Source organism: Littorina saxatilis, linkage group LG11 (genome assembly GCF_037325665.1).
Source record: "Littorina saxatilis isolate snail1 linkage group LG11, US_GU_Lsax_2.0, whole genome shotgun sequence".
In the NCBI taxonomy this organism is placed as follows: Eukaryota; Metazoa; Mollusca; class Gastropoda; order Littorinimorpha; family Littorinidae; genus Littorina; species Littorina saxatilis.
The window spans coordinates 40003774-40030549 of NC_090255.1; the positions used below are offsets into that span (position 1 = coordinate 40003774).

A 26776-nucleotide genomic window follows, 5' to 3' on the forward strand; every position below is an offset into this window, starting at 1 on the left:
CTCCAGTCCGGGAGAAAAGAGGCGGAAAAGAACTGCGTGCCTTCCTTCCTCAGCGTGCGAAGAGCGCCAAACGAAGGGACACTACTGAGTGCTGGAAGAAGGAGGATTGGCGTGAGTGTGTGAGAGAGATACTTATAAACTTCACTTGTGTCGCCCTTTCCTGGACTTGCTTCTAACAGGTAAGTTTCGACCTGTTCAACTTCTTCTCACAGTGCTTTTCTGTTAACGGATTAACCTAGGGGTAAAACTCAATGCAGCGTCCCAATCTAACTCTCTCACTGAGTCAACAATCCGCCATTTAGCTTTGAAATACCCATTGGAGATAAAGTTTACGGAATAAATCAATTGAATTTCAAAGTCAGAATGATCGCTTTTCACCACTTTTCTTTTTTACTTCACTTTCATCCTACCGTCGCAGTTCTCTCCACATGCAAAGTTGGGTATCTTAAAAAAAGTACCTTGAATTTGGGACATATTGTTCTTGAATTTTACCAACCTATGTTTGAAACGTTTTTTCCCGTAACAATTAAAAATGTTTTTCCGTCAAATAAGATGATCATATAACCCGCTTAGCTTTTTACAGTGAGACAGCAGCCTCTCAGTGTCGCCCAAAAACCGAGAGCTCTCGTAACAGATCTGAAATCGGCGAAACTCATGGCTGTAAACTAAGATATCAAGCAGCCGCCAAAACTCTTGGTTTTCATAGGCTTGAGTTAAAGGCACAGTACGCCTCCCGTAACCATCACAGATACGTTCAGGCTTTTACACACAGTACAAACACCCTTTCATTTAAACACTCACCGCTTGAGAACATCTTAGGTGCCCTCCGTAAAGAGCGAGCAATTTTCAAAGAATTTATTTTTGCGTGGTTTACCCCTGAGCCATCGTGAACCCGTGTGATCCAGTTTCCTTTTTTTTCTCACAATGTAGTCGTCAGTTTGTGATTTTCAATGCGACTCGCTGTAAGCTTATCTGCAATAGCACGTTATTATGTACCTCTGAATCTAAACACACCAAACGGCTGTGATTCACACGAACTCTAGCGATGGCTTTTGACTGTTCAGAGGAACTGGCGATAGGCATTACTGTCGTCTGCTACTAGAACCACGACCTTGTGTGACCCTGCTTCCGGACTTTTCTTTTTTCAAACTGTCAAAACTTCGAATTGTACTGATCTTGTCTTGATGAAAAAAGAATTCTTTTATGATTTAAGAATGTTTTGAGTAACAAGCTTTCAATTTATTATTTAGATTTTAAAAGTTAGGTCTAGCGCCAAAACGCACCGTCCGATTTTGTTATCAGACAATCCGCAAAATTAATTCTTTGAAAATTCCTCGCTCTTTACGTAGGGCACCTAGGATGTTCAAAAGCGGTGAGTGTGTAAATGAAAGGGTGCTTGTACTGTGTGTAAAAGCCGGACAGTATGATGTGATGGTTTAAGGGAGGCGCACTGTGCCTTTAAACGACTATCAGTCTTTATTTACTAAATAGCAAGATCTACATGTGGCACTTTTCAGCACGTGTAGGGGAACGTGTACGTGTAACGTCATCAAATCTAGTTTTTACGTCACGAGTTAGCCAAGATCGGTAGTCTTGGTGGGAGAAAAACAACGTATGATTTGGATCATTGGAGAGAAAAAAGTGAGTCACGGGTGACGCAATATACGTACGTACGCGTACAGGTCTTTGCTACACGTTCGATCATCTAGAACACTGTAGTAAATTGTTTTTAAAGATATGCGAAAACGATTGATGTCTTGTGTGTTCACAAAAATAGATTACCCGACTCCCAGGCTGCTATTCGGAAGCAACAATTCTAAAGTAGAAAGATTTGTGGAAATCACTTACTGTTAACAAAAAAGAAGAAAGATCCATAATAATTAAAAAATGTGAAGAAAAACTTGAAACCTATTGGTTTCACAATAACACGGGAACGCACAAGAACAAGTTTCACAAAAGTGTTGGTCTTTCTCTTCTGTTCGGTAACCAGACAACAGTCATCCACACCTACCTTGTTAAAAGTAGTTGTTTTTTCGTTGTTATTCAGACTGAAACTAGAATTTTTAATAGCAAATTTTCTTCTACTTAATTTTTTTAAACTTATTTTTTATTTATTTATCTATTTCTTTATGTAGTTATTTATCAATATCTTTCTTTCTTTTTGTTCTTTCTATCTTCTTTCTTTTCTTTCTGTCTTTTTTCTTTCTTTCTTTATTTCTTTCATTTTTCAAAAATGTATTTATTTATTATAACACATGCAGTCAGGTGTGTGCGTGCGTGCGTGCGTACGTGTGTGTGCGCGTGTGCGTGCGTGCGTGCGTGCGTGTGCGTGCGTGCGAGCGTGTGTGCGTGTGTGTGTGTGTGCTTGTTTTTGGGGAATAATAACTGTTTTTCCTGTAATGAATGTTTAGCGGACGTCGAACACCAACCCGAAAATCGTTACAAACTGCCCATGTAATCGCTAAATCAATGCAGGCGATGTTTCGTTTCACTATCATCAGTGGAAACTCAGATCTTCTTCTTCTGCGTTCGTGGGCTGAAACTCCCACGTACACTCGTGTTTTTGCACGAATGGAATTGTATGACCGTTTTTACCCCGCCATTAAGGTAGCCATGCGCCCCTTTCGGAGGAAGCATGCTGGGTATTTTCGTGTTTCTATAACCCACCGAACTCTGACATGGATTACAGGATCTTTTCCGTGCGCACTTGGTCTTGTGCTTGCGTGTACACACGAAGGGGGATAAGCCACTAGCAGGTCTGCACATAAGTTGACCTGGGAGATCGGAAAAATCTCCACACTTAACCCACCTGGCGGCCGCGGCCTGGATTCGAACCCTTGACCATCCGATTAAGAGGCCGACGTCTTACCACCTCGCCACAGCGCCCGTGGAAACTCTCAGATCGACAGCTGTGGGAATGACAAACATGTAGACATTCATGACTCCCCCGAAAGCGGCGTATGGCTGCCTGAATGGCGGGGTGTACCCTCGGTAATAGAAGCCGAGGGAGTTTCAGCCCGCGAACGAAGAAGAAGACAAATTCATTTATTTATTTATTTATTTATTTTTTTTTTTTTTTTTCATTTTCATTACTTTATTGTCCCATCGCTGGGAAATTCGGGTCGCTTCCTCCCAGTGGAAAGCTAGCAGCAACGGAGTCGCGCTACCCAGGTGTGTGCGTGTTTAGGTGTATTCAGCCACCTGCACTTATGGCAGAATGACCAAGGTCTTTTACGTGCCATTGTGATGACACGGGGGTGGGACATGGCTTCCGTCTCTGGGTCTGCACCTAAAGTTGACCCGTGTCCGTCCCGGCCCGAATTCGAACCTGGGATCTTTCGATCACAAGTCCAGTGCTCTACCAACTGAGCTACCGGGCCCCTGAAGTATCATTAGTTTAGCCCTTCTCTCTATCATACGCTTCTCCATACGCCGCTTTCAATTCTTTCAATTTTCACGATGTCCTTTCAACGATGCTGGTTTCATTTGGGGGTCCATTTGTTTCTTAATCTTTTTTAAATTCAAAATTAAACTGACTTATTGAATGCTGGTTGTGATTTAAGTTCAGATATACAATGCAACCAATATAAGAAGTTTTATTGATGTTGAAATGTATGACGATGGATATGCCCCAAATAGAGCTGCCAAGTTTTTTTTAACAAATAAACGGTCGACGGAATTGAAGAAGTTCTAGTTTCAAATCTTAAATGTTTTCTGTCACGGCCGTTATGGTTCTCAGATTGATAAAAATGTCATTGTTGGACTCTTAAAACTTAATCACGCCTATAGGCAGATGTCGTGCAGACGTGACAAAAAGTCAGGTTGACCTTTGTTAACATTCAAGGTCATTGCAGGATCGAGTTTGGGTGAACAAAATGGTAAATAGTCAGCTTCTAAAAATATTTTAGAGCTAGATTTTTGAAAGTTCATACATTAATTGCATTAAAGATCTCTGTTACTCGCAGTTTTCAAAGCAAGAACTAAATTCTAACAACAAAAGTTTGTAAAATTTGTTCCTACAAAAGCCAACTGTGTGTGTGTGTGTGTGTGTGTGTGTGTGCGTGCGTGCGTGCGTGCGTGTGTGTGTGTGTGTGTGTGTGTGTGTGTGTGTGTGTGTGTGTCTGTGTGTGTGTGTGTGTTTGGATTCAAAGGTAAGCCTATACCGAATTACTAAACGCCTAGCATTCCGCAGTGAGTGAATGTTTTTTTTTCTTTTTTCTCCATCAGAACGGATAATGACTCTCTAACATGCGGGGGCACATAACATATATGCCAGTTAATTCTGCGGCTGGGGAGCTAACGGTTTTGACGAAGCGCTCTAAACAAAACAAACAAACAAACAAAAAAATAAAAATAAAAATAAAAATAAACACGAAACACACACAAATTCACACAAAAACAGGACCTGAGCCATATAGATTGCAAGTTTTTCTTTAAAATCCGCAGAATAATAGCCACATTTCCAGTCAGCTTTGGCGTTTTTACATGTATTATTTTATTTGTGTGGGTGTTCACAGTAATGGTGCAGCCGCCCGGATTCTGCATTGGAAGTTGTTGCGCCAGTGACCCTTTTTCAATTAAATTAAAAGTAATGCAATCACGTGATAAACCAAAGTGGAACACTATGTCCCATGTTGGTCGCGGGTAGTCTGCTTTCACACTATCTTAACCGAATTGTGTAGATCTCTTTAGGCCCGATCGAACGAGCGGAAGAGCATCCAGACAGCTTTCGACGCGACAAAATTCAGTTTGTGAACCTTGTTTCGTGCTGTTCCTCGTCAGCATCATTTATCTCAGGAAATTAGAGTCGAATGAGACCCGCACCGCACAACTAATTGCTAAAGCACCAGAATTAAATCTAATGCAATAACTACTGGAGCACATTCTCAGACAAACAAAGCCAAAACTTTTGAAAGAGCAATTGTTAATAAAAAGTTACGTCGGACTTATCTAAAGAAAAAGAAAACGTTCTCTTTGTTTAAACAATGTTTTATTAAATCAAACATGATACAATAATACAACGATAAACCAAAGGGACACGAACTCAAGCGAACGCTTATATTACGCGCCCTACGTAGTTGGAAAATAACACAAATATGATGTCGGACACAACATTACTTATCAACTGTGGAACTATCTAGATCAAAATCATAGTTAAAGCAAACCAGATATATTAAGATAAAGCTAGCAGGAGGAAGAGGGCGGGGGTAGAGGGGGAGGAAAGAACGGTAGATACATATGAAAAGATGAAGGTGGTTAGCGCATGCAAGCAAAGAATATGTATATGTAGTATATTATAAACTGTACTTGCTCAAGAAGAGGCAATGGCAATGGGTATGAGAAAAATCATGCAAATGCAAATACCCGTCGCAACGTGTTAAATGAATACTCCCCAAAGAACGCAGTATCTATAACCTCACATGTGGAACGTTCTACCAAAAAATCAAAACGACAAAATAAATAACCTGGATCGATCGTGTGTAAGAATGGCAAGAAATCATTTATCAAGATTTTGATTCAGTAAAAACGCAGACGCAATAGGTTCGGTAGAACGCAGATCGTTAGTTAGCTGTTGCTTTTCGGGTCCAGCGGACCATAATAGGCCAAATCAGGACTCCACAAGTTAATCATTACATATTTTTAGATTAAAACAATTCTAATACATAAAAAACGCCGATCGTGAGGATTGTTGTTAGAAACAGATATATAAGCGGCTTACAGAACCGATCTTGTTCGATGCCAGAAGGAAGTGATCTTTTAATTTAGGCCGACAGTCACGATCACAAGCTTAATTTGATTGTAAAATTGATAGGGCGAAGTCCACTTCGCGAAGTCTATTTCAAGAATCTGGATTTGTTTTTACATTTTGTCCAGTTTTGACTAAATGTTTTAACATAGACGGGGAATCGAGACGAGGGTGGTGGTGTACACGTATGTATCTCTGTGTGTGTGTGTGTGTCTGTGTGTGTGTGTGTGTGTGTGTGTGTGTGTGTGAGTGTGCGTGTGTGTGTGTGTGTGTGTGTGTGTGTAGAGCGATTCAGAGACCGATCTTCATGAAATTTCACATGAAAGTTCGTGGGTATGATATCCCCAGACATGTTTTTCATTTTTTCGATAAATGTCTTTGATGACGTCATATCCGGATTTTTGTGAAAGTTGAGGCAGCACTGTCACGCCCTCTTTTTTTCCACCAAATTGGTTGAAATTTTGGTCAAGTAATCTTCAACAAAACCCGGACTTTAGTATTGCATTTCAGCTTGGAGGCTTAAAAAGTAGTTAATTAATTTGCTCATTAAAGTTGTCATTAGAATCAAATTGTCACTAACAGATTTAAAAATGATTGCATCGTATTTCTCAATATCTCCTGAATTCCAAAATGTATACATATGTCATGTTTACTCTATAGCTGTGCTCAGAATGACAGAAAATAGGTTAAATAGGCCTAAGTACTGCGTTTGCACGCTACGCGGAGACAAGCGTGACCCGTCTCGGTCTTTGGCTGTGGTTAGTCGAGACTATCTTAAATTATAGTCTCGGCGATGACTGTTTGTTGGTGTTAATCTTTTACTCTGATGCCGACAACTTGACTAAATGTGTTTATATCGCTGAGTCACGCGACTTGTTTGTTACTGTGGTGACACTGACATTCAGAATCTTGCGGTGGTTCGGGCTTTTCGGGCTGTTTCAGGCTTGTGTTAAGGCCACTACGAAAGAGTCATCTAGGCTCTCATTGCGACAATTATAATACATATGTTTATGCTTTTAGCGTATTACTTTTGACGAACATATTCAGACGTTTCCCGTGATCTCTATAACGAACTAACACAGACTGACTCAGACTTTTGATAGTTTAACTCATTTGTCGTCTGATTTGCCATCACAACCACACACCCCCCACCCCAACCCTCCCCCCCCCCCACCCCCAGCATGAGACGTCCATCTTGAGATGGCCAGAGATATCTTCACAGTTTGCCCCTGGGAGACATTGGTTTACTGGTGTATTCAAGACCCCTTAACCTTCTCCATTCGGTTACAAAAAAAAAATCCGTTTCAAAGCCTCCAGACAAATGGGACATGCAGTTCGATTAACCATGGAAGCCTCGAGCACAAACAAACAAAAAACAAAAAAAGAGGAGGACGAAGAACAAGAACAAGAACAGGAAGAAGGAGGATAGAAGCAACTAAACCATTCTATTCTTAGGAGTTACTAGTGATTTTAAACCCCAGGTCAGATTAAATTCAAATTATGTGCATAGGTTCCTTCAAGCAATATGCAGACATCCCTGGAAAGAAAATGGTAGGTTACATTATAAACTTATTTTAATGATTTTTATCTGGGATTATTCGAATATGATTTTCTCTGAAACACTATGATTTGAAATGTGATCGTCATGGACATTTTTGGCTTTGCGTATGAATGGTGGTAAAAATGTTAAGTTATCCATTTTTTGGCTGTTTCTAAAAGGCAATCTCAGGCAGGCATGATTGCTAGATAAAGGCTGTGTCAGTCTGAAAAGGGTTAACTGACGACTACAGTCTGAAACAAGTCGCGTAAGGCGAAAATACAATATTTAGTCAAGTAGCTGTCGAACTCACAGAATGAAACTGAACGCAATGCCATTTTTCAGCAAGACCGTATACTCGTAGCATCGTCAGTCCACCGCTCATGGCAAAGGCAGTGAAATTGACAAGAAGAGCGGGGTAGTAGTTGCGCTAAGAAGGATAGCACGCTTTTCTGTACCTCTCTTTGTTTTAACTTTCTGAGCGTGTTTTTAATCCAAACATATCATATCTATATGTTTTTGGAATCAGGAACCGACAAGGAATAAGATGAAAGTGTTTTTAAATTGATTTGGACAATTTAATTTTCATAATAATTTTTATATATTTAATTTTCAGAGCTTGTTTGTAATCCGAATATAACATATTTATATGTTTTTGGAATCAGCAAATGATGGAGAATAAGATAAACGTAAATTTGGATCGTTTTATAAATTTTTATTTTTTTTTACAATTTTCAGATTTTTAATGACCAAAGTCATTAATTAATTTTTAAGCCACCAAGCTGAAATGCAATACCGAAGCCCGGGCTTCGTCGAAGATTACTTGACCAAAATTTCAACCAATTTGGGTTGAAAAATGAGGGCGTGACAGTGCCGCCTCAACTTTCACGAAAAGCCGGATATGACGTCATCAAAGACATTTATCAAAAAAATGAAAAAAACGTTCGGGGATTTCATACCCAGGAACTCTCATGTCAAATTTCATAAAGATCGGTCCAGTAGTTTAGTCTGAATCGCTCTACACACACACACAGACACACACACATACACCACGACCCTCGTCTCGATTCCCCCCTCTATGTTAAAACATTTAGTCAAAACTTGACTAAATGTAACAAGTCGCGTAAGGCGAAAATACAACATTTAGTCAAGTAGCTGTCGAACTCACAGAATGAAACTGAACGCAATGCCATTTTTCAGCAAGACCGTATACTCGTAGCATCGTCAGTCCACCGCTCATGGCAAAGGCAGTGAAATTGACAAGAAGAGCGGGGTAGTAGTTGCGCTAAGAAGGATAGCACGCTTTTCTGTACCTCTCTTTGTTTTAACTTTCTGAGCGTGTTTTTAATCCAAACATATCATATCTATATGTTTTTGGAATCAGGAACCGACAAGGAATAAGATGAAAGTGTTTTTAAATTGATTTGGACAATTTAATTTTGATAATAATTTTTATATATTTAATTTTCAGAGCTTGTTTTTAATCCGAATATAACATATTTATATGTTTTTGGAATCAGCAAATGATGGAGAATAAGATAAACGTAAATTTGGATCGTTTTATAAATTTTTATTTTTTTTTACAATTTTCAGATTTTTAATGACCAAAGTCATTAATTAATTTTTAAGCCACCAAGCTGAAATGCAATACCGAACCCCGGGCTTCGTCGAAGATTACTTGACCAAAATTTCAACCAATTTGGGTGAAAAATGAGGGCGTGACAGTGCCGCCTCAACTTTCACGAAAAGCCGGATATGACGTCATCAAAGACATTTATCAAAAAAATGAAAAAAATGTTCGGGGATTTCATACCCAGGAACTCTCATGTCAAATTTCATAAAGATCGGTCCAGTAGTTTAGTCTGAATCGCTCTACACACACACACACACACACGCACGCACACACATACGCACATACACCACGACCCTCGTTTCGATTCCCCCTCGATGTTAAAATATTTAGTCAAAACTTGACTAAATATAAAAAAGAGGAGGACGAAGAACAAGAACAAGAACAGGAAGAAGGAGGATAGAAGCAACTAAACCATTCTATTCTTAGGAGTTACTAGTGATTTTAAACCCCAGGTCAGATTAAATTCAAATTATGTGCATAGGTTCCTTCAAGCAATATGCAGACATCCCTGGAAAGAAAATGGTAGGTTACATTATAAACTTATTTTAATGATTTTTATCTGGGATTATTCGAATATGATTTTCTCTGAAACACTATGATTTGAAATGTGATCGTCATGGACATTTTTGGCTTTGCGTATGATAGGTAATACATTTTCTTGTGAAGATAAAGGAATCGAAAGTATCAATATATCACAATATGTTACTTACAAAAATGTATGTGGAATATTATCCAGGATTTTCGAAGTCGTACAAGAATAAATCATCATTGAATTGGTGGTAAAAGTGTTACGTTATGACACAATAACCCCGGGTCAAATCATTACCCAACACAGATAAGTTCATTATAATTATTATACAGTATCAAAACCACAAAAGAAAATAGGATGCTACCATACTGATTGCTCAACATTTACCCCCGTTTCCATCCAACCGCCATGTCCTGACTGATAAACATGAACAAATCATTAGCTTCTAATTGAGTGGTACATTTGAAATTGCGTTGTCATGTTGTTGTCAGGATTTGATCCCAATGCTTATTGTGGAATTATCTAGATTTTATTTGGAGTTTTATGCTTCTTTGCCAACAGCGGTTCACGTATGCAGTACACCTGGTAAAAATAGTATTTTATGTGAAGTGGACAAGATGTGAACACGGTATAATGTAGAGTGTGTGTGTGTGTGTGTGTGTGTGTGTGTGTGTGTGTGTGTGTGTGTGTGTGTGTGTGTGTGTGTGTGTGTGTGTGTGTGTGTGTGTGTAAGTGAGTGTGTGTATGCAGTTCTGTTAGCACTCTGTTTGGTTGTTGTGTTTGAATGTACTATGCATTAAATGAACTCAAACCAAGATATATTCCTGTGTAATGCACGTGGTTGAAATAAAATCTTATGTCAGATTGAGATAAGAAAAATATGGGAGTCACCTTATCGGTTTAACATGTTTTCTGTGTTCCAGTTGTGTGCAAAATAAGCCCCTGGAAGAGCAAACGAGGAACTAAAACCAGGGCTCCCCACTGACGCCCGTCCAACAGGGTCCCGGGACCCCCACTTTTAATGTTCAGAGGGTCCATGGACCCCCACTTTTAATGTTTAGAGGGTCCCGGGACCCCCACTTTTAATGTTTAGAGGGTCCATGGACCCCCACTTTTAATGTTTAGAGGGTCCCGGGACCCCCACTTTTAATGTTTAGAGGGTCCATGGACCTCATAAGCGGAGTTTTATAGGGTCCCATCTGCACAGTCTAGTTCCGCCTCCTCTCCGAAGGCGTTCCCGCGTGAAAGTGGCATAATAATTGTATTTTGACTTAACTGACGACTACAGTCTGAAAAGAGCACGACACCGGAAATTTAGTGCGTCCCTGGACCCGCTCTTTGTAGGTTTAGTGCGTCCCGGGACCCCCTCCACGCATTTCCAGTACGTGATTTCGGCTTCTAGTGCGTATAGGACGCAGGGACGCGCGATGTGGGGAGCCCTGCTGAAACATCAGTATTCACAGTGTTATATCAAGTTACAAATACAGTCTGAGTAAAAAGTAACTATATATTAGTTAAAAAGTACGAATGCAGGACGTTCAAATTGGTTTCAGTACACTTTACAAGAGACTTGTTCATTATTAAGTACACGAACTATATTGTTTTGAAAAAAATCTTTTTTTCCGGCACGTTCGGGGAAAATAATTGAGTAAATTTCTGGTATTTGCAAAAAACTGAAAAAAGAAAAAAAAAGGTAAGTGAAGTAACACCTTGTAAAAATGAAGCAAATGACGTCAAAACAGGGGAAGTAACTTGAATTCATTAGTAAGCCCTTAATATTGTCGCAGGCCATTGCAATTTACTTCAGAACTGATAGCAGTAAAGATCTATAGGAGCCTTGAAATAAAGATTATGACCGAAAAAACTTGTTTCGGTGACGAAAGCATGGTAATTTCTAGCTCTTTTAACAATTACCTATTGTTCCGTCACCTTGGTATTGTATCATCGTGACTGTTTTTTTTACATTTAGTCAAGTTTTGATTTTTTCTGCCGCCGATACCCAACACGTTTACATTTCTTTGTTTTCTGTATCATTTGTACATTCAGTCAAGTATTGACAGTACGTTTTAACGAGGGCGGAGACGACCATTGTCCCACTAGGTATGTGTGTGTGTGTGTGTGTGTGTGTGTGTGTGTGTGTGTGTGTTGGGGGGGCCTACATTTTTTCATCAGTTTTATTGACAGTTTTGTCACACAACCTTTGTCCCAGCCCAGAGTATGGGTCTCTATCTCTCTGTCTGTCTGTTTCTGTCTGTCTGTCTCGGTCTCTCTCTCTGTCTGTTTGTCTGTCTGTATGTTTGTCTCTATCTGTCTGTCTGTCTGTCTGGGTCTATATCTGTCTGTCTGTCTCTCTCTCTCTCTTTATCTCTCTCTCTCTCTCTCTCTCTCTCTCTCTCTCTTTCTCCCCTCCCTCCCCCCCTTTGTTTAATAAAGAAGGTTAGATAGAGCCGGACATATTTCGGTGTATTCGTTTGACTGAATGGTTAATCACGCCTCAGCGTTCTTGTTCATTTGTTGTCATTCTTTGCTGATGTCTTCTCCGAGCGCGTGAATATGAGTTTGATGAAGAGAATGTAGTTGGCCTGACTGAACAAAGGGAGACCACTCAAAAGACATCATTTGTCGCAGCCTGTTTCATGAGATCGTGACTATCGTGTTTGTCCGTTCTGGGTGTGGCTGAAACATGGTGTTATCCATCGGAAGATGGTTGAAATGAGTTGTTTCTCTAACCGCCAGGGAATGAATGAAATATGGCGTTTCGATCGTTATCTGATCGTCGTATGGTTGAAATATAATGTTTCGTTAGCCGTTCGGGGCATGAATGAAATATAGAGAATACTACATGGCTTGCTGTGTCTTACCGGATTTACACGAGTTGCTTTTTAAAATATAGAATTGCGAGCGAAAGCGATCTTTTCAATATGTTTCGTTATCTGTTCGTGTAAATACATAAAAGAATGAAATATAGAGAATACTACATGGCTTGCTGTGTCTTACCGGATTTACACGAGTTGCTTTTTAAAATATAGAATTGCGAGCGAAAGCGATCTTTTCAATATGTTTCGTTATCTGTTCGTGTGAATACATAAACTACGGTGTTTCGATGTCCGTTCGGGGTATGGTTGGACCATGATGTATCGGGGGTGTATTACTGTCGGCAACTGATTTCCCCTAGCAAAAGAAAGTACAGAAAGGGTGTCTCAGAGGTGTCTTTGGGAGGCAGTACTACCTAAGATTTTGAAAAAAAATCTTTTTACATTCTATAATGTGTTTAATTCATTTGGATGCAGAAATGTCTCAATTTTGTCGTACAGTTTGAATGTTTTGTCTGAGTGCTATACTTTTTGAGATATTTAGGGTCAAACATCTGACCTCAAATTGTCCAAAATGTCACAAGAAATGCGACTCAACTATGCTTAGTGCACACATGAAATAATAGGTACTCCCTCAGATACAGTGCCAGATGATGTGATTGTCAATTCTGTGCCAGTCGGCGGGGTCAACATTTTCCTGGAGCTGCACACACATATTTGCTGACGAAAATTTGGTTTGGAGCTTTGGAATTGCGAAACTTCTTCTTCTTCTTCTTCTGCGATCGTGGGCTGAAACTCCCTCGTACACTCGTGTTTTTGCACGAGTGGAATTTTACGTGTATGACCGTTTTTACCCCGCCATTTAGGCAGCCATACGCCGCTTTCGGAGGAAGCATGCTGGGTATTTTCGTGTTTCTATAACCCACCGAACTCTGACATGGATTACAGGATCTTTTCCGTGCGCACTTGGTCTTGTGCTTGCGTGTACACACGAAGGGGGTTAAGTCACTAGCAGGTCTGCACATAAGTTGACCTGGGAGATCGGAAAAATCTCCACTCTTAACCCACCAGGCGGCAGCGACCGGGATTCGAACTCACGACCTCCCGATTAGGAGGCCGACGTCTTACCACCGCGCCACCGCGCCCGTCGAATTGCGAAACAAACCCTGTTCTCTTTAAGTAGACATGGCTTTGACATTACAAACATGAGATTTCTTGAGGCTGAAGTAAGTGCAATGAAATATACTACCCCTCATACAATCAACTGTACTTTTACTTAACTCCCATAGCACAGTATGTGTCGAGGCAAACTATTTCCGAGAGATAAACATGTTTCCGACGTGCCCTGAGTAGACAGTGATACTGAGCTGGGTTGTGCGCGACGCGTTTGTCTGCGCCGGCTAAGATTAATTGTCGTATGCGTGCTGGTCACTTACCGTAAATTGAAAAGGGCGGAGAAGAAGTTGTCGCAAAATACGCTGTCGTAATTTGTCGCAAATCCGCCTGATGTGTCTCAAAAAATGTGACTCGAGCCCAACCCTGTTAGAGTGTGATGATGAATATCACATTGGTGGACATCATTTTAACCTTGATAGAATCAGTCTGCAATAGTTATCGCCTAGCCTTGCCGAGACGTACCAACAACTACCTCTCGGCAAAGAAAACGTCTCCATATTTAGCCTATTCAACATTTGAAGACATAACCTGGAATTGTTTTAAAACGTGTATACAAAAACATTAATAACAAGAAATTCCTTCGAGGTAGGAAAAACACCCCCGTTGGTCAAAGGGAAATAACCATTCTCACTGCACCCATTCTCACTGCCACCAACTGAGAAGGTTATTTCCCTTTGACCATGAATATGTTTCTCTATAAGTCCTTGTAGAATCTTAATCCACCAATAACTCCCTAACCGTGTGTTTGACTGGTCCCAATTTTTGTAAGGACCTTCTCGGGAATGTATAGAACCTGTTCACCAAGTTTGGTGACGATCGGTCCGTTCATTCTTGAGATCTATATGCGAACACAAACACACAAACACACAAACACATCGACCGAAACCTATACACACCCCTATACTGGGGGTGTAAAAACACGCATAAACCAACCTGGAATCGTTTTTCCGTTGCTGGTATTTCTTTATTCTGTCCTCGGTATCCAGTTTCGTTTGATTTCAATTTATGTACAATTTTGTGATCTCCCTTGTGGCCGACATTTTTTTTTCGCTAGGGGGATATCTTGCTTCTTGTGGAGGCGTTTCATCAGGCTAATAGCATCTGGTTGGGGAAGCTTAGTCGATCATTGTCATAGCTTCGTCAATGGCCTGGCCTTTTAAATCTGCCTCTTCCTCTGTCATTCTTCTGGGCCTTTCGGGTGGTTTTTGAGAGAGAGAGAGAGAGAGAGAGAGAGAGAGAGAGAGAGAGAGAGAGAGAGAGAGAGAGAGAGAGAGAGAGAGAGAGAGAGAGAGAGAGAGAGAGTGAGAGAGAGAGAGAGAGAGAGAGAAAGAGAGAGAGAGAGAGAGAGAGAGGGGGGGGGGAAGGAGAGAGAGAGAGAGAGGGGAGGGAGAGAGAGGGGAGGGAGAGAGAGGGGAGGGAGAGAGAGGGGAGGGAGAGAGAGGGGAGGGAGGGAGTGAAGATCGAGAGAGAGAGAGAGAGAGAGAGGGAGAGAAAGAGAGAGAGACAGAGACAGACTACACACAGACAGACAGACAGACAGACAGACAGACAGACAGACAGAGAATATGACATTAAACAGATAAGACAGGTCTTGAGAATAATTTATTGTCAGGACACGAGCATGTCAAACTGTAATAATAGCCCGTATTTTGCTTTATGTAATTATGTCCTCACATAGCAGGAATATCTTAAGATTCGTGTGGGAACGTTTAATTATTTAAACATTTAACACTTTCTTTGCATAAGCTGCCAAGTGTAATTTCTCCATGCACTGTCTTGACTTAGTTTCGCCCGTATTAGCGGTCAATCTTGCATGCATTTACTAGTCTAGGTGCACATATTTGTACACGCATATTTACTGAATAGATACCTATATGTTATCTTCCAGGAGAGGCCTCCGATTGACCTAAAAAAATAAAATTCCTTCAGCATCTGGGGGGCTTCACCCCCCAGACCCCCCACCAGGGCTTTGACCCTGGACCCCACCGGGGCCTGAGCGGCCGGCCCCTGGACCCCTGCTCCAATTTGGAACCCCCCCCTTATTCACAACTTGGTCCGCCCTGACTAGACTACAGATTTGAGTACTTAAACTCGCAGGGTTTTGTGTTCTAGCATTACGGAAGATTGGCAGTACTGAAAATAAGTCGATGAGCAGTATCAAAGACTAAGAGTACACGGAGCTTTAACTTTGGAAATGATGGAGGAGAAGAGAGTGTGTTTTCCCCTCACTTTCTGTTCCAGTCCTGTTTTTACTGACATTGGCAGCGATCAGAAAGATGGTGGTTTTTTTCTTTTTCTTTTCATATACCTCTTAACTTAAATGGCTTCTATTGACCGACATTGTCTTTCACAGAGTACCCCTGAACGATATTGTTCGACAGTAGAGCAAGCTTAGCTCCGAGAAAGCGTTTCGTTTCAGGCCGTTTATCAGCGACAAAACAAACAGCTCCCTGTAAGTCGGTTGTGCATGGGTCCGTGGCTCCACAGACCTAGCCTCAATCCGCGCCGTGTGAGTTCGTTCACCGAGAAAAAAAGAGACCTTCTTCTTTGATCATGGGATAAAACTCCCACGTTCACTCATGTTTTTGCACGAGTGGATTTTTACGTGTATGACCGTTTTTACCCCGCCATTCAGGCAGCATACGCCGATTTCGGGGGAAGCATGCTGGGTATTTTCGTGTTTCTATAACCCACCGAAGTATTACATGGATTACAGGATCTTTTCCGTGTGCACTGTCTTGGTCTTGTGCTTGCGTGCGCACACGAGCATTAGCAGGTCTGCACATAAGTTGACCTGGGAGATCGGAAAAATCTCCACCCTTAACCCACCAGGCGGCCGCGGCCGGGATTTGAACTCACGACCTTCCGATTAGGAGGCCGATGTCTTATCCACTACGCCACTGCGCCCGTCGAAAAAAAGAACAAATCTTGACTAAATGTAAAAAAAGAGAAAAAAAAAAGAGATAAAGTCCTCAACCAACCACCATCTGAGAGTGTGGCTTACGCTCCTTTCCGTGGCTTTTCTGCTCAAGAATTCCACAACTCTTTAAGTCAGTGCCGTATAATTAAAGGCAGCACGTGGTAGTTGGCTGATGTATCACTCTATAACAAGGGGGGGGGGGGGAGGGGAGAGAGAGAGAGAGAGAGCAATATACTATTTGTTCAACTAGTGGAAGACAAGTATACCGGTTTTTGCTCGTAAAATCTTCTACCTGACATGTAGTTAAACCCATATCTGATATCGGTCGTAAACTTTTAGCGACACATCAAATCATTAGTTACCATTATGGCGAGTAAAGACAGGGTAATGGGTGCACTACAAGATAGCGACACATCAAATCATTAGTTACCATTATGGCGAGTAAAGACAGGGTAATGGGTGTACTACAAGATAGCGACACATCAAATCATTAGTTACCATTATGGCGAGTAAAGACAGGGTAATGGGTGTACTACAAGATAGCGACACATCAAATCATTAGTTACCATTATGGCGAGTAAAGACAGGGTAATGGGTGCACTACAAGATAGCGACACATCAAATCATTAGTTACCATTATGGCGAGTAAAGACAGGGTAATGGGTGCACTACAAGATAGCGACACATCAAATCATTAGTTACCATTATGGCGAGTAAAGACAGGGTAATGGGTGCACTACAAGATAGCGACACATCAAATCATTAGTTACCATTATGGCGAGTAAAGACAGGGTAATGGGTGCACTACAAGATAGCGACACATCAAATCATTAGTTACCATTATGGCGAGTAAAGACAGGGTAATGGGTGCACTACAAGATAGCGACACATCAAATCATTAGTTACCATTATGGCGAGTAAAGACAGGGTAATGGGTGCACTACAAGATAGCGACACATCAAATCATTAGTTACCATTATGGCGAGTAAAGACAGGGTAATGGGTGCACTACAAGATAGCGACACATCAAATCATTAGTTACCATTATGGCGAGTAAAGACAGGGTAATGGGTGCACTACAAGATAGCGACACATCAAATCATTAGTTACCATTATGGCGAGTAAAGACAGGGTAATGGGTGCACTACAAGATAGCGACACATCAAATCATTAGTTACCATTATGGCGAGTAAAGACAGGGTAATGGGTGCACTACAAGATAGCGACACATCAAATCATTAGTTACCATTATGGCGAGTAAAGACAGGGTAATGGGTGCACTACAAGATAGCGACACATCAAATCATTAGTTACCATTATGGCGAGTAAAGACAGGGTAATGGGTGCACTACAAGATAGCGACACATCAAATCATTAGTTACCATTATGGCGAGTAAAGACAGGGTAATGGGTGCACTACAAGATAGCGACACATCAAATCATTAGTTACCATTATGGCGAGTAAAGACAGGGTAATGGGTGCACTACAAGATAGCGACACATCAAATCATTAGTTACCATTATGGCGAGTAAAGACAGGGTAATGGGTGCACTACAAGATAGCGACACATCAAATCATTAGTTACCATTATGGCGAGTAAAGACAGGGTAATGGGTGCACTACAAGATAGCGACACATCAAATCATTAGTTACCATTATGGCGAGTAAAGACAGGGTAATGGGTGCACTACAAGATAGCGACACATCAAATCATTAGTTACCATTATGGCGAGTAAAGACAGGGTAATGGGTGCACTACAAGATAGCGACACATCAAATCATTAGTTACCATTATGGCGAGTAAAGACAGGGTAATGGGTGCACTACAAGATAGCGACACATCAAATCATTAGTTACCATTATGGCGAGTAAAGACAGGGTAATGGGTGCACTACAAGATAGCGACACATCAAATCATTAGTTACCATTATGGCGAGTAAAGACAGGGTAATGGGTGCACTACAAGATAGCGACACATCAAATCATTAGTTACCATTATGGCGAGTAAAGACAGGGTAATGGGTGCACTACAAGATAGCGACACATCAAATCATTAGTTACCATTATGGCGAGTAAAGACAGGGTAATGGGTGCACTACAAGATAGCGACACATCAAATCATTAGTTACCATTATGGCGAGTAAAGACAGGGTAATGGGTGCACTACAAGATAGCGACACATCAAATCATTAGTTACCATTATGGCGAGTAAAGACAGGGTAATGGGTGCACTACAAGATAGCGACACATCAAATCATTAGTTACCATTATGGCGAGTAAAGACAGGGTAATGGGTGTACTACAAATCATTAGTTACCATTATGGCGAGTAAAGACAGGGTAATGGGTGCACTACAAGATTGCGCGTGCTTTGCCTACGAGCTTGGAATGATAGAAAACAAAGAACATAATGATGTAGTCAGTGAGATTGTAACGCGCGTGCTCTGTGCGACCTCTGTCTGGGGGCCCCGGTAGCTCAGTTGGTAGAGCACTGGACTTGTGATCGGAAGGTCGCAGGTTCGAATTCGGGCCGGGACGGACACGGGTCAACTTTATGTGCAGACCCAGAGACGGAAGCCATGTCCCACCCCCGTGTCATCACAATGGCACGTAAAAGACCTTGGTCATTCTGCCATAAGTGCAGGTGGCTGAATACACCTAAACACGCAGACACCTGGGTAGCGCGACTCCGTTGCTGCTAGCTTTCCACTGGGAGGAAGCGACCCGAATTTCCCAGCGATGGGACAATAAAGTAATGAAAGAAAAATGAAAATGATCCGTCTCTCACTCTTACACTCTTTTTCTGTCCGTCTGTTTGGCTGTCTGTCTCTGTCTCTCACTCTTACACTCTTTTTCTGTCCGTCTGTTTGCCTGTCTGTTTGCCTGTCTGTCTCCTACAAATCTGAACAATAATTCATATTTTTAAAGTTTCGCCTGTAATGATATACATGTATAAATATCTGACCTCGCGAAGTCCCTCCTCGGTTAATTAAGGGCTGGTTACAAAATGATAATTAACAAGAGGCGAAGCCTTCAAGGCTCACGTAAGAAATCGACAAACAGTAACACAAACTCAATCACTCCGTCACACATACACACACACACACACACACACACACACACACACACACACACACACACACACACACACACACACAGTAAGCATAGGTGAAACTGTGCAAGAAAGCGAGACCCTGGATCTGCCAACTAGTCTCGGCCCGCTCACAATAACAATGACCGAGACTTTCAGTAATTCCTTTGCGTGACGTCTAACCCTCTTACGTCATAATGTGACGTCTTCAAATAGTTTCTATCACACACGTCAAACACTTTTGACCGAGACGTAATCTTCTTATTCGAGCTTTATCCATAGACTCGGAAATGTTAAAGTTTCTATCACACACACACACACACACACACACGCACGCACGCACGCACGCACGCACGCACAGACAGACAAAGTTTATCATCGCATAGGCTACACTTACGTGAGCCAAAAATCACGCTGTATATTTGTACTACAACTTTCGTTAATAAAATCCGCTCTCTCCCCATCTCTGTTCGTGACTATATCTCTCTTTCTCTCCTAAAACAAACAACCCCCAATGCAAATGACTATGATAAACCATCCACCACCTCTTTGTCTTTCCCTCTCCCGCTCTCCCTCTCTCCCTCTCTCTCTCTCTCTCTCTCTCTCTCTCTCTCTCTCTCTCTCTCTCTCTCTCTCTCTCTCTCTCTCTCTCTCTCTCTCTAGCAATTAGATGGCTGGATATAAATGACTCACAATGCATTGCCGACAACTTCTCTTGTCTGATTTAATAAACAACTAGTCTAATATGTTTATTTTTAGGAACTATAATTATATCGTGCGGACGAGTGAATATGAGTGCGTGTGTGCGTACGTGTTTGAGTGCGCAAAGTATGTGTGTGTGTGTGTGTGGGGGTGTGTGTGTGTGTGTGTGTGTGTGTGTGTGGTGGGGGGGGGTGTGTGTGTGTTTGCGCAGTTTTTTTCCGGCTTAAGTTTTCAATTAAACTCTGTACGTGTTAAAAGCACAGGTTGAAAGACTAGCAACTGCCCAAAACCTTCATCCTTGCGAAAAAATAAAGTTATGAGTTCTTTACCCCAGTCTCTCTGGCTTGGAGCGTTGAGTTTACGGTTCCAACATCCGGGTGTTGAGTTTGCGCCAATGAAGGCGTAGTGATATGGCGACAAAGATGGCGGGTTGTTTTGCAGCTAACGTTTAATGGCCCTTGCTGGGAAACATAAAAGACGGAGGAAAGGGCGTAAAAAGGCCAGGGCAAGTGTGGCGAACTCATTGTGTTGGACACCGCCAATCAAAGCAGACAGCGCTGAATTCTTTGTCGCCAATAAACCGCTGAACACTATGACACAGCGGAAGGTTTTTGTCACTGTGTGTATATTTGTGTATGAAGATTTGCCTGCGAATGAAATATCCCTGCCATATTGTCTCTGTTTGTGTTTCCGCGATTGTGTGTGTGTGTGTGTGTGTGTGTGTGTGTGTGTGTGTGTGTGTGTGTGTGTGTGTGTGTGTGTGTGTGTGTGTGTGTGTTCATCATACACTGATTTGACTGTATTAACAATACAGCAATGGAACAAAAGACTGCAGGTGAAAGAACTAGAACAGGATAACAATGAACATTTACTCACCAAAAAACTGAACAGCACCATGAACAATCAAACACGAATACAGACAGGTTTCGACATACGGTCTTAATCAGCAAATATAATAAATGGAGAGATGACAGAAAGAGAAAGAAGAGTATCAGTGAAGAAGGGGAAAGACAGTGCCTAACTTTAAACTAAAAAAGAACAAAGTTGTTGTTGTGACAATGCAGCTTTTATTTTCGTTATGTTTTATCTCTTATGGATGTCATGCATTATTATTTTAAGGCTGCTATAACAATGTGTCACGTTGCTGTACACGGGGGCAGTGTGGAAGCAATAAGTTGTGTCGTGTGTTTGTGGAATGCGTCAGCTGGCGTTGTTGTGGTTTATTTCTAATAATTATGCTGACTTTTAGCTAACGATAACAGACATGGCAAGGGAATGAATATCAACATGAGGCGACAGCTGAATGTTGATATCATTTTCTCGACATAGCTGTTACCATTTCCTAACAGACAGCATACTAAAAATAACGGATTTATTGTTCGTCATTTCTAATAATAAAAATGATATGAGAAACGATCATGCAAGTAAGATGCCGCCATTTTGGCTTCGCTGGTAACCGTAAGAATTTGCTTTTTAGTGTTACTACATGGTAAAGTGTACTAGTGGTTAAAAGTGTCACTCCTTACGCACCCGACTACTTTTATTTCAAATATGAGTTTCCTTGGAAATTTTTAATACGATAAGCAAAACATACCAAGGCTTGACCGCTTTGATGAAATAAGCCTCCTGCACTTCTGGTAGAATGACGGAGGTCATTTACGTACGTAGGCGGTGACACGGGGGTGGGACATGGATGGCGTCTCTTAATCATCAAAAAAAGCTTACACTGCGCATGGAGGATGATCGGTCCACTGCTACTAAGGGGCTCCGCTCACATATGTAACTTCAGCAGGACCGACGACGCACTCAGTGCAGGTTATCCCAGCCCGCTACACGTTGCATGAAAGGAAAACAGGCCAAGTACTCGTCATAATCCCTATCGCGGCATAAATAATAGGCCGTGCGTCGTCTGTGCCGCTGAAACTGCGCAGGTATATTCTGCCCATAACCGATACACAAGACCCCAACAGACTGCACAGTGTGTTTGCGATGTATTTCCAGCACCACTTTGACATGGAACTGCGCCATACTAACTTTTAATGTCGTGTCATGCATCACACGTTTCGTTTTATTTCAGAAATGAAGGAATGCAACTAATGATACAAAATGGGATATGCAGCATAAAGGTCCTGTCACATCTTGCGAGTTAAGTTTGCAGAACGTTCATTCCACCGTTGTTTTTGTGTTTACCTTTTCACGTTGCAGGTTTGCCGTCAGCATGCAGAGACATGCGTCAATGGATTTGCACTGTCAGTAAAGAGTGTGCTAGAGATGCCCGCTTGTGCCACAGAACTTCGTTCTCTCTCTCATGCACAGCACACTTTGCGAGGAAGACACACGTATCTATCTTTTGCGAAGAAGAGAACAGATGAACTACTGTTCGTTGGAAATCGGAAATTACATGTTTTCAAAAAGAGTGGCGCTTGTGAACCGAAAATGGTAACGGAACAAAATTTGTTTTGTACCTGCAAAGTCAACAACTTCTTCGTTTGCTGCTGCTGCAAACTTCCATCTTAATCTGCGCACGATAAAGAACCCAAGTTCACAGCGAAAGTCTCAGGGTTTGGAAACATGAATACACGCATGCAGGAAAAAAGGAAAGAAATGGGTAGCGCCGTATACTGTATGGCAGTTCGCTTTCCCATGGGAGAAAGCAGCCTGAATTTCCATGAGGGTAACCTCACAGGACTATAAAGAAATCTTATCCGTATCCTTTTTAACAAAGTGTGTTGTGTGTTTTCAGAATGAAGAACGCCGCGTGTCTCCCGTCTCTTCTGCTCGCCTTGCTCTTCCTCTTCCTCCACACAGCGCGGTGCATGCCGGTACAGGAAGTCGACCATCGCATCTCCGTCACATCCGGCGTGACGTCAGGAGGCCTGAGCCAAGGGAGACAACTGGTGAAGCGCGACCTGTCCATCAACGCGGACCTGCACAGCCTGGCCACAATGCTGATGGCCCAGCAGGAGGCGGAGGACAGGCGACACCGCCAGTTCCTCAGGAACATCGGCAAGCGAGACTTTGCCAACATGGCTGCCGACAGTGACGTCATGGGCCTCGTGCCCTCTGACCCCAGCGACGAGTGCGGGGACTGTGCGGGGGAAGAGAAGGGGGAGGGGGTATTGGAGGGCGGAGAGTCACGCCCACTGTCCCTCGCCCTTCTTCGGCAGTTGCTGTCCAGTCAGTGAGGTGGAGAGACGGTAGAGGGGAGGGGGTGGGGGTGTATGGACATTGTCCAGCTTTCCTTCCCCCTCTCTCTCTGCTCCTGGTCATGGTGAACGTTGGTAGTGGTCAACAACGTGGAGGGGTGCGTGGCGTCTTCACTGCGTCACTGTCCGGCTTTCTTCCACCAGAGACAGTCTCTGCTTCACACCGTGTCTGATAATAAAGAGGTCCCGAAACGATACGTGTAGCCAAGACGTATATACGTGTACGTGTTCATTTTGACGCCAACCGCACGCGTCGAAGAACAACAATGACAATAACAACACTTTATTGTCCATTAAAATGAATACATTAAAACGGAAAATTGTCTTCGACTCGTCTAAGAAGCTTGGTCCAGATACACACGACGTGAAGATCCTGGAAAACGACTGTCGTAAAAGATGAATTTGATGACGTTGAAAGATATATTTGATGATGTTTAAAGATGCATTTGATGACGTTTAAAAATGCATTTGATGACGTCATACTCGTACGTACATGTTGTGACAAAGCACTTTCTGGGCCTCTCTATCGACAACTACGGTACATAGCTACGTCTTTATAGATCGTTTACATGTTGGATGTTTGTGCAAAATGTTAGTTCTTTAATTAGTGTTCGCGTGAACGAAAATTCCTGGCATTTTACCGTGTTCTTCTGTTTTGTTTCTTCTGGGTTTTTTTAAATTTTAATCTTAAAACTCCCAGAAAAGAAATCGCCAACCTGTTAATCGAAACGGTTTTAGTTGCATCTTACAGTTTCTTCTGTAATAGAAGTTATTGCATGCACCTTAGTGTTACTGGCTGTCACACTTTACGGGACCAGTTTTTGTGGCCTGAATCCATCTTACCTTTTGGGGTAATACCGGTTTACTGTAACCACTAACGCGATCACTGTCATGGTGATGTATAGCTTTTCATTTTAAATCCAACACCGCCAAACAACGGTCTTTAACCTAAGTGAGAGCGATACAAACAAATCTCTGATTTTCTAAAGATTAAAACCACGACTGACAAGTAGGAAGCACAACTTTAAAGACACGTTCCTGCCTGCAGACACTCACGTTAACCGTTACACAACAGAACTTTATTTCACTTTCATAAACACGAATAATCGACAGCATGGCTGCTTCGTGCGCATAGTGGGAATTTGCCATGAAATTGATTTTTCAGATATATACATGTATGTGTTATTTACACGAATCATTCAGAAAAACACACACACACACACACAACTCTCTCCAGAAAATAACTAATTAGGGTGTAGATTGTTGGTATGTGTTCAAGTGAAAGTGACGTAAAAGCCTTGATAGATCTGTTCACTCTAGATAGAAATGTTCCGTTTTGAATACAACCATTGTGAGTTGTAAAGAAGTGTGACAGATGGTAAACACAGTGTGTTCCAACGTGAACACCAAAGTATTTACTAAGTGTTTGCTTTAACACACCTTTCCTTTTCAGGGCTAGATCTAAGGTGGTTCTGGAAGCTCAATCCCAGCCCCCCCCCCCCCCCCCCCCCGCCCCTTACTCGGCAAATGTACCGTTTTTTCTCAAGAAGAGATTCTTCTTCTTCTTCTTCTTCTTCTTCTTCTTCTTCTTCTTCTTCTTCTTCTTCTTCTTCTTCTTCTTCTTTTTTGTGTTGTTCATGGTTTGAAACTCCCACGATCTTTTACGTGTATGACCGTTTTTATTCCGCCATTCTGGCATCCATACGCCGCTTCCGGGGGATCAAGGAGAGATTCAAAATGCACCTTTGCCAATGCTAAATGTCAACAGTATCTAGGGGGGGTGTAAGGCCCCACAGACCCCCACCTCACCAGCCACTGTCCCCCTGCCTCATTGTGGAAGCCGATTCTAAGACACCAGGCCCAGCCCTGCACATTATGATCACAGAAGCCGAACGGATAAAGTGAGGGGCGCAATGGCCAAGAAGATTAGACGTTGGCCTCTCAAGGCGGAGGTCGTCGTTCCGAAGCCCGGGCGCGCCTGTTGGGTTAAGGGTGGAGTTTTTGTACGATCTCCCAGGTCAACTTATGTGCAGACCTGCTATAGTGCCTTATCCCCCTTCGTGTGCACACGCAAGCACAAGACCAAGTGCGCACGGAAAAGATCCTGTAATCCATGTCAGAATTCGGTGGGTTATAGAAATAGGAAAATCCCAAGCATGCATCCCCCGAAAGCGGCGTATGGCTGCCTAATTGGCGGGGGGGAAACGGTCATACACGTGCCAAAAAACACGAGTGCACGTGGGAGGTTCAGCCCATTAACGCAGAAGAATAAGAAAAGTACACCAGGTCAAGCCGAACGGGTCACGTGTCCATGGAACTTAGAATGTGGTCAACACGGTCTTGTACACAAGAAGGAGAGTAGCTTTAGGCAGGCAGGATTTCACACCCACGTGACACGTTGCGCAGACAGCACGCGCAGCGATGATGGAGCACGTGCGGTGTCTCTGGGACTGTGCAAACCGCTTAGCCTCGCCTTTACGGTGTATTTATAGCGTGCTATAAAAGAGTAGGACAAATTAAGTGTAATTTATTTTTAAATTTACCATAAAATGTAACTTCTTTTTAGATTTATTTGTTCATTTATACATATATATTTTTTTTATAATCTTAGCGTGAAGTTTAGAAATATCGAGAACACACGCACGCACACACACACACACACACACACACACACACACAAACTTACTCAGGGAATACTGAAAGGAGAGCAGAAACGACAAAGAATATCGTAACAGGAAAGTAAGCGGCCTCCGGGTTTATGCAGTTTTTACAGCCAAACAACAAGCTACCGGAAACACACACGACAGAACGGGAAAACACATCAACAAGAAATAAATGGAACGAGTAAAGAGTCACTGAAAATAAAGCAAAGTTAGCGAATATGTTTGGAATACGACTAAGTGACAGGAACAAGTTGGTGGAGTGGTCAGTGCAGCTATCGTGTTACATGCTAACCATGCCTTGGCAAATAGATGATCCAGGTGGAAACATTTTTGAAATTGTACACAAGTCAGATCATTTGATTCACACAATTGTTAGTTTGTGGAAGGGTGGTGCATAGGCTGAAGTTGATGCCCCCCAAATATAAAGGGATTCGGTCTACAGATGTGGAAGTTATTAGCATTTTTAGGGTTGCATTGTTTTGGGGTCACCCTGTATTTTTTTCCCAGTATTTGCCAGTACTAACTCTGGCATCTATGGTTGGTCTTTCTTTTGATTTTTTGTGTTAAAGGAAACGTAGATGCCTTTTTTTTTAAATAACTGAACCCTCTGTCTGTCTACTTGTCTGTCTGTCTGTCAGCCTGCCTGTCCGTCTCAATATTTTGTTCATTTTCTTCTACATATTATGTATTTACGGCGTGCTAATTTTCTCACTCGTGAAGCTTTGAATTGTGACTCTGCTGGAATAAAGCTGGAAGTGAA

General features: G+C 42.1%; 1 protein-coding gene across 1 annotated transcript; it reads left to right on the forward strand.

Moving 5' to 3' along the window:
- On the forward strand, positions 1-26776 carry LOC138980443 (uncharacterized). Its single transcript, XM_070353323.1, has 2 exons — positions 1-179; positions 22891-26776. The coding sequence occupies exon 2, from the start codon at positions 22892-22894 to the stop codon at positions 23330-23332; it is 441 nt and encodes a 146-aa protein (XP_070209424.1). The 5' UTR covers positions 1-179; position 22891; the 3' UTR covers positions 23333-26776.

What these genes read in the sequence shown, in the direction of transcription:
- LOC138980443 (XM_070353323.1), top strand. Translation starts at nt 22,892, where the DNA reads ATGAAGAACGCCGCGTGTCTCCCGTCTCTTCTGCTCGCCTTGCTCTTC.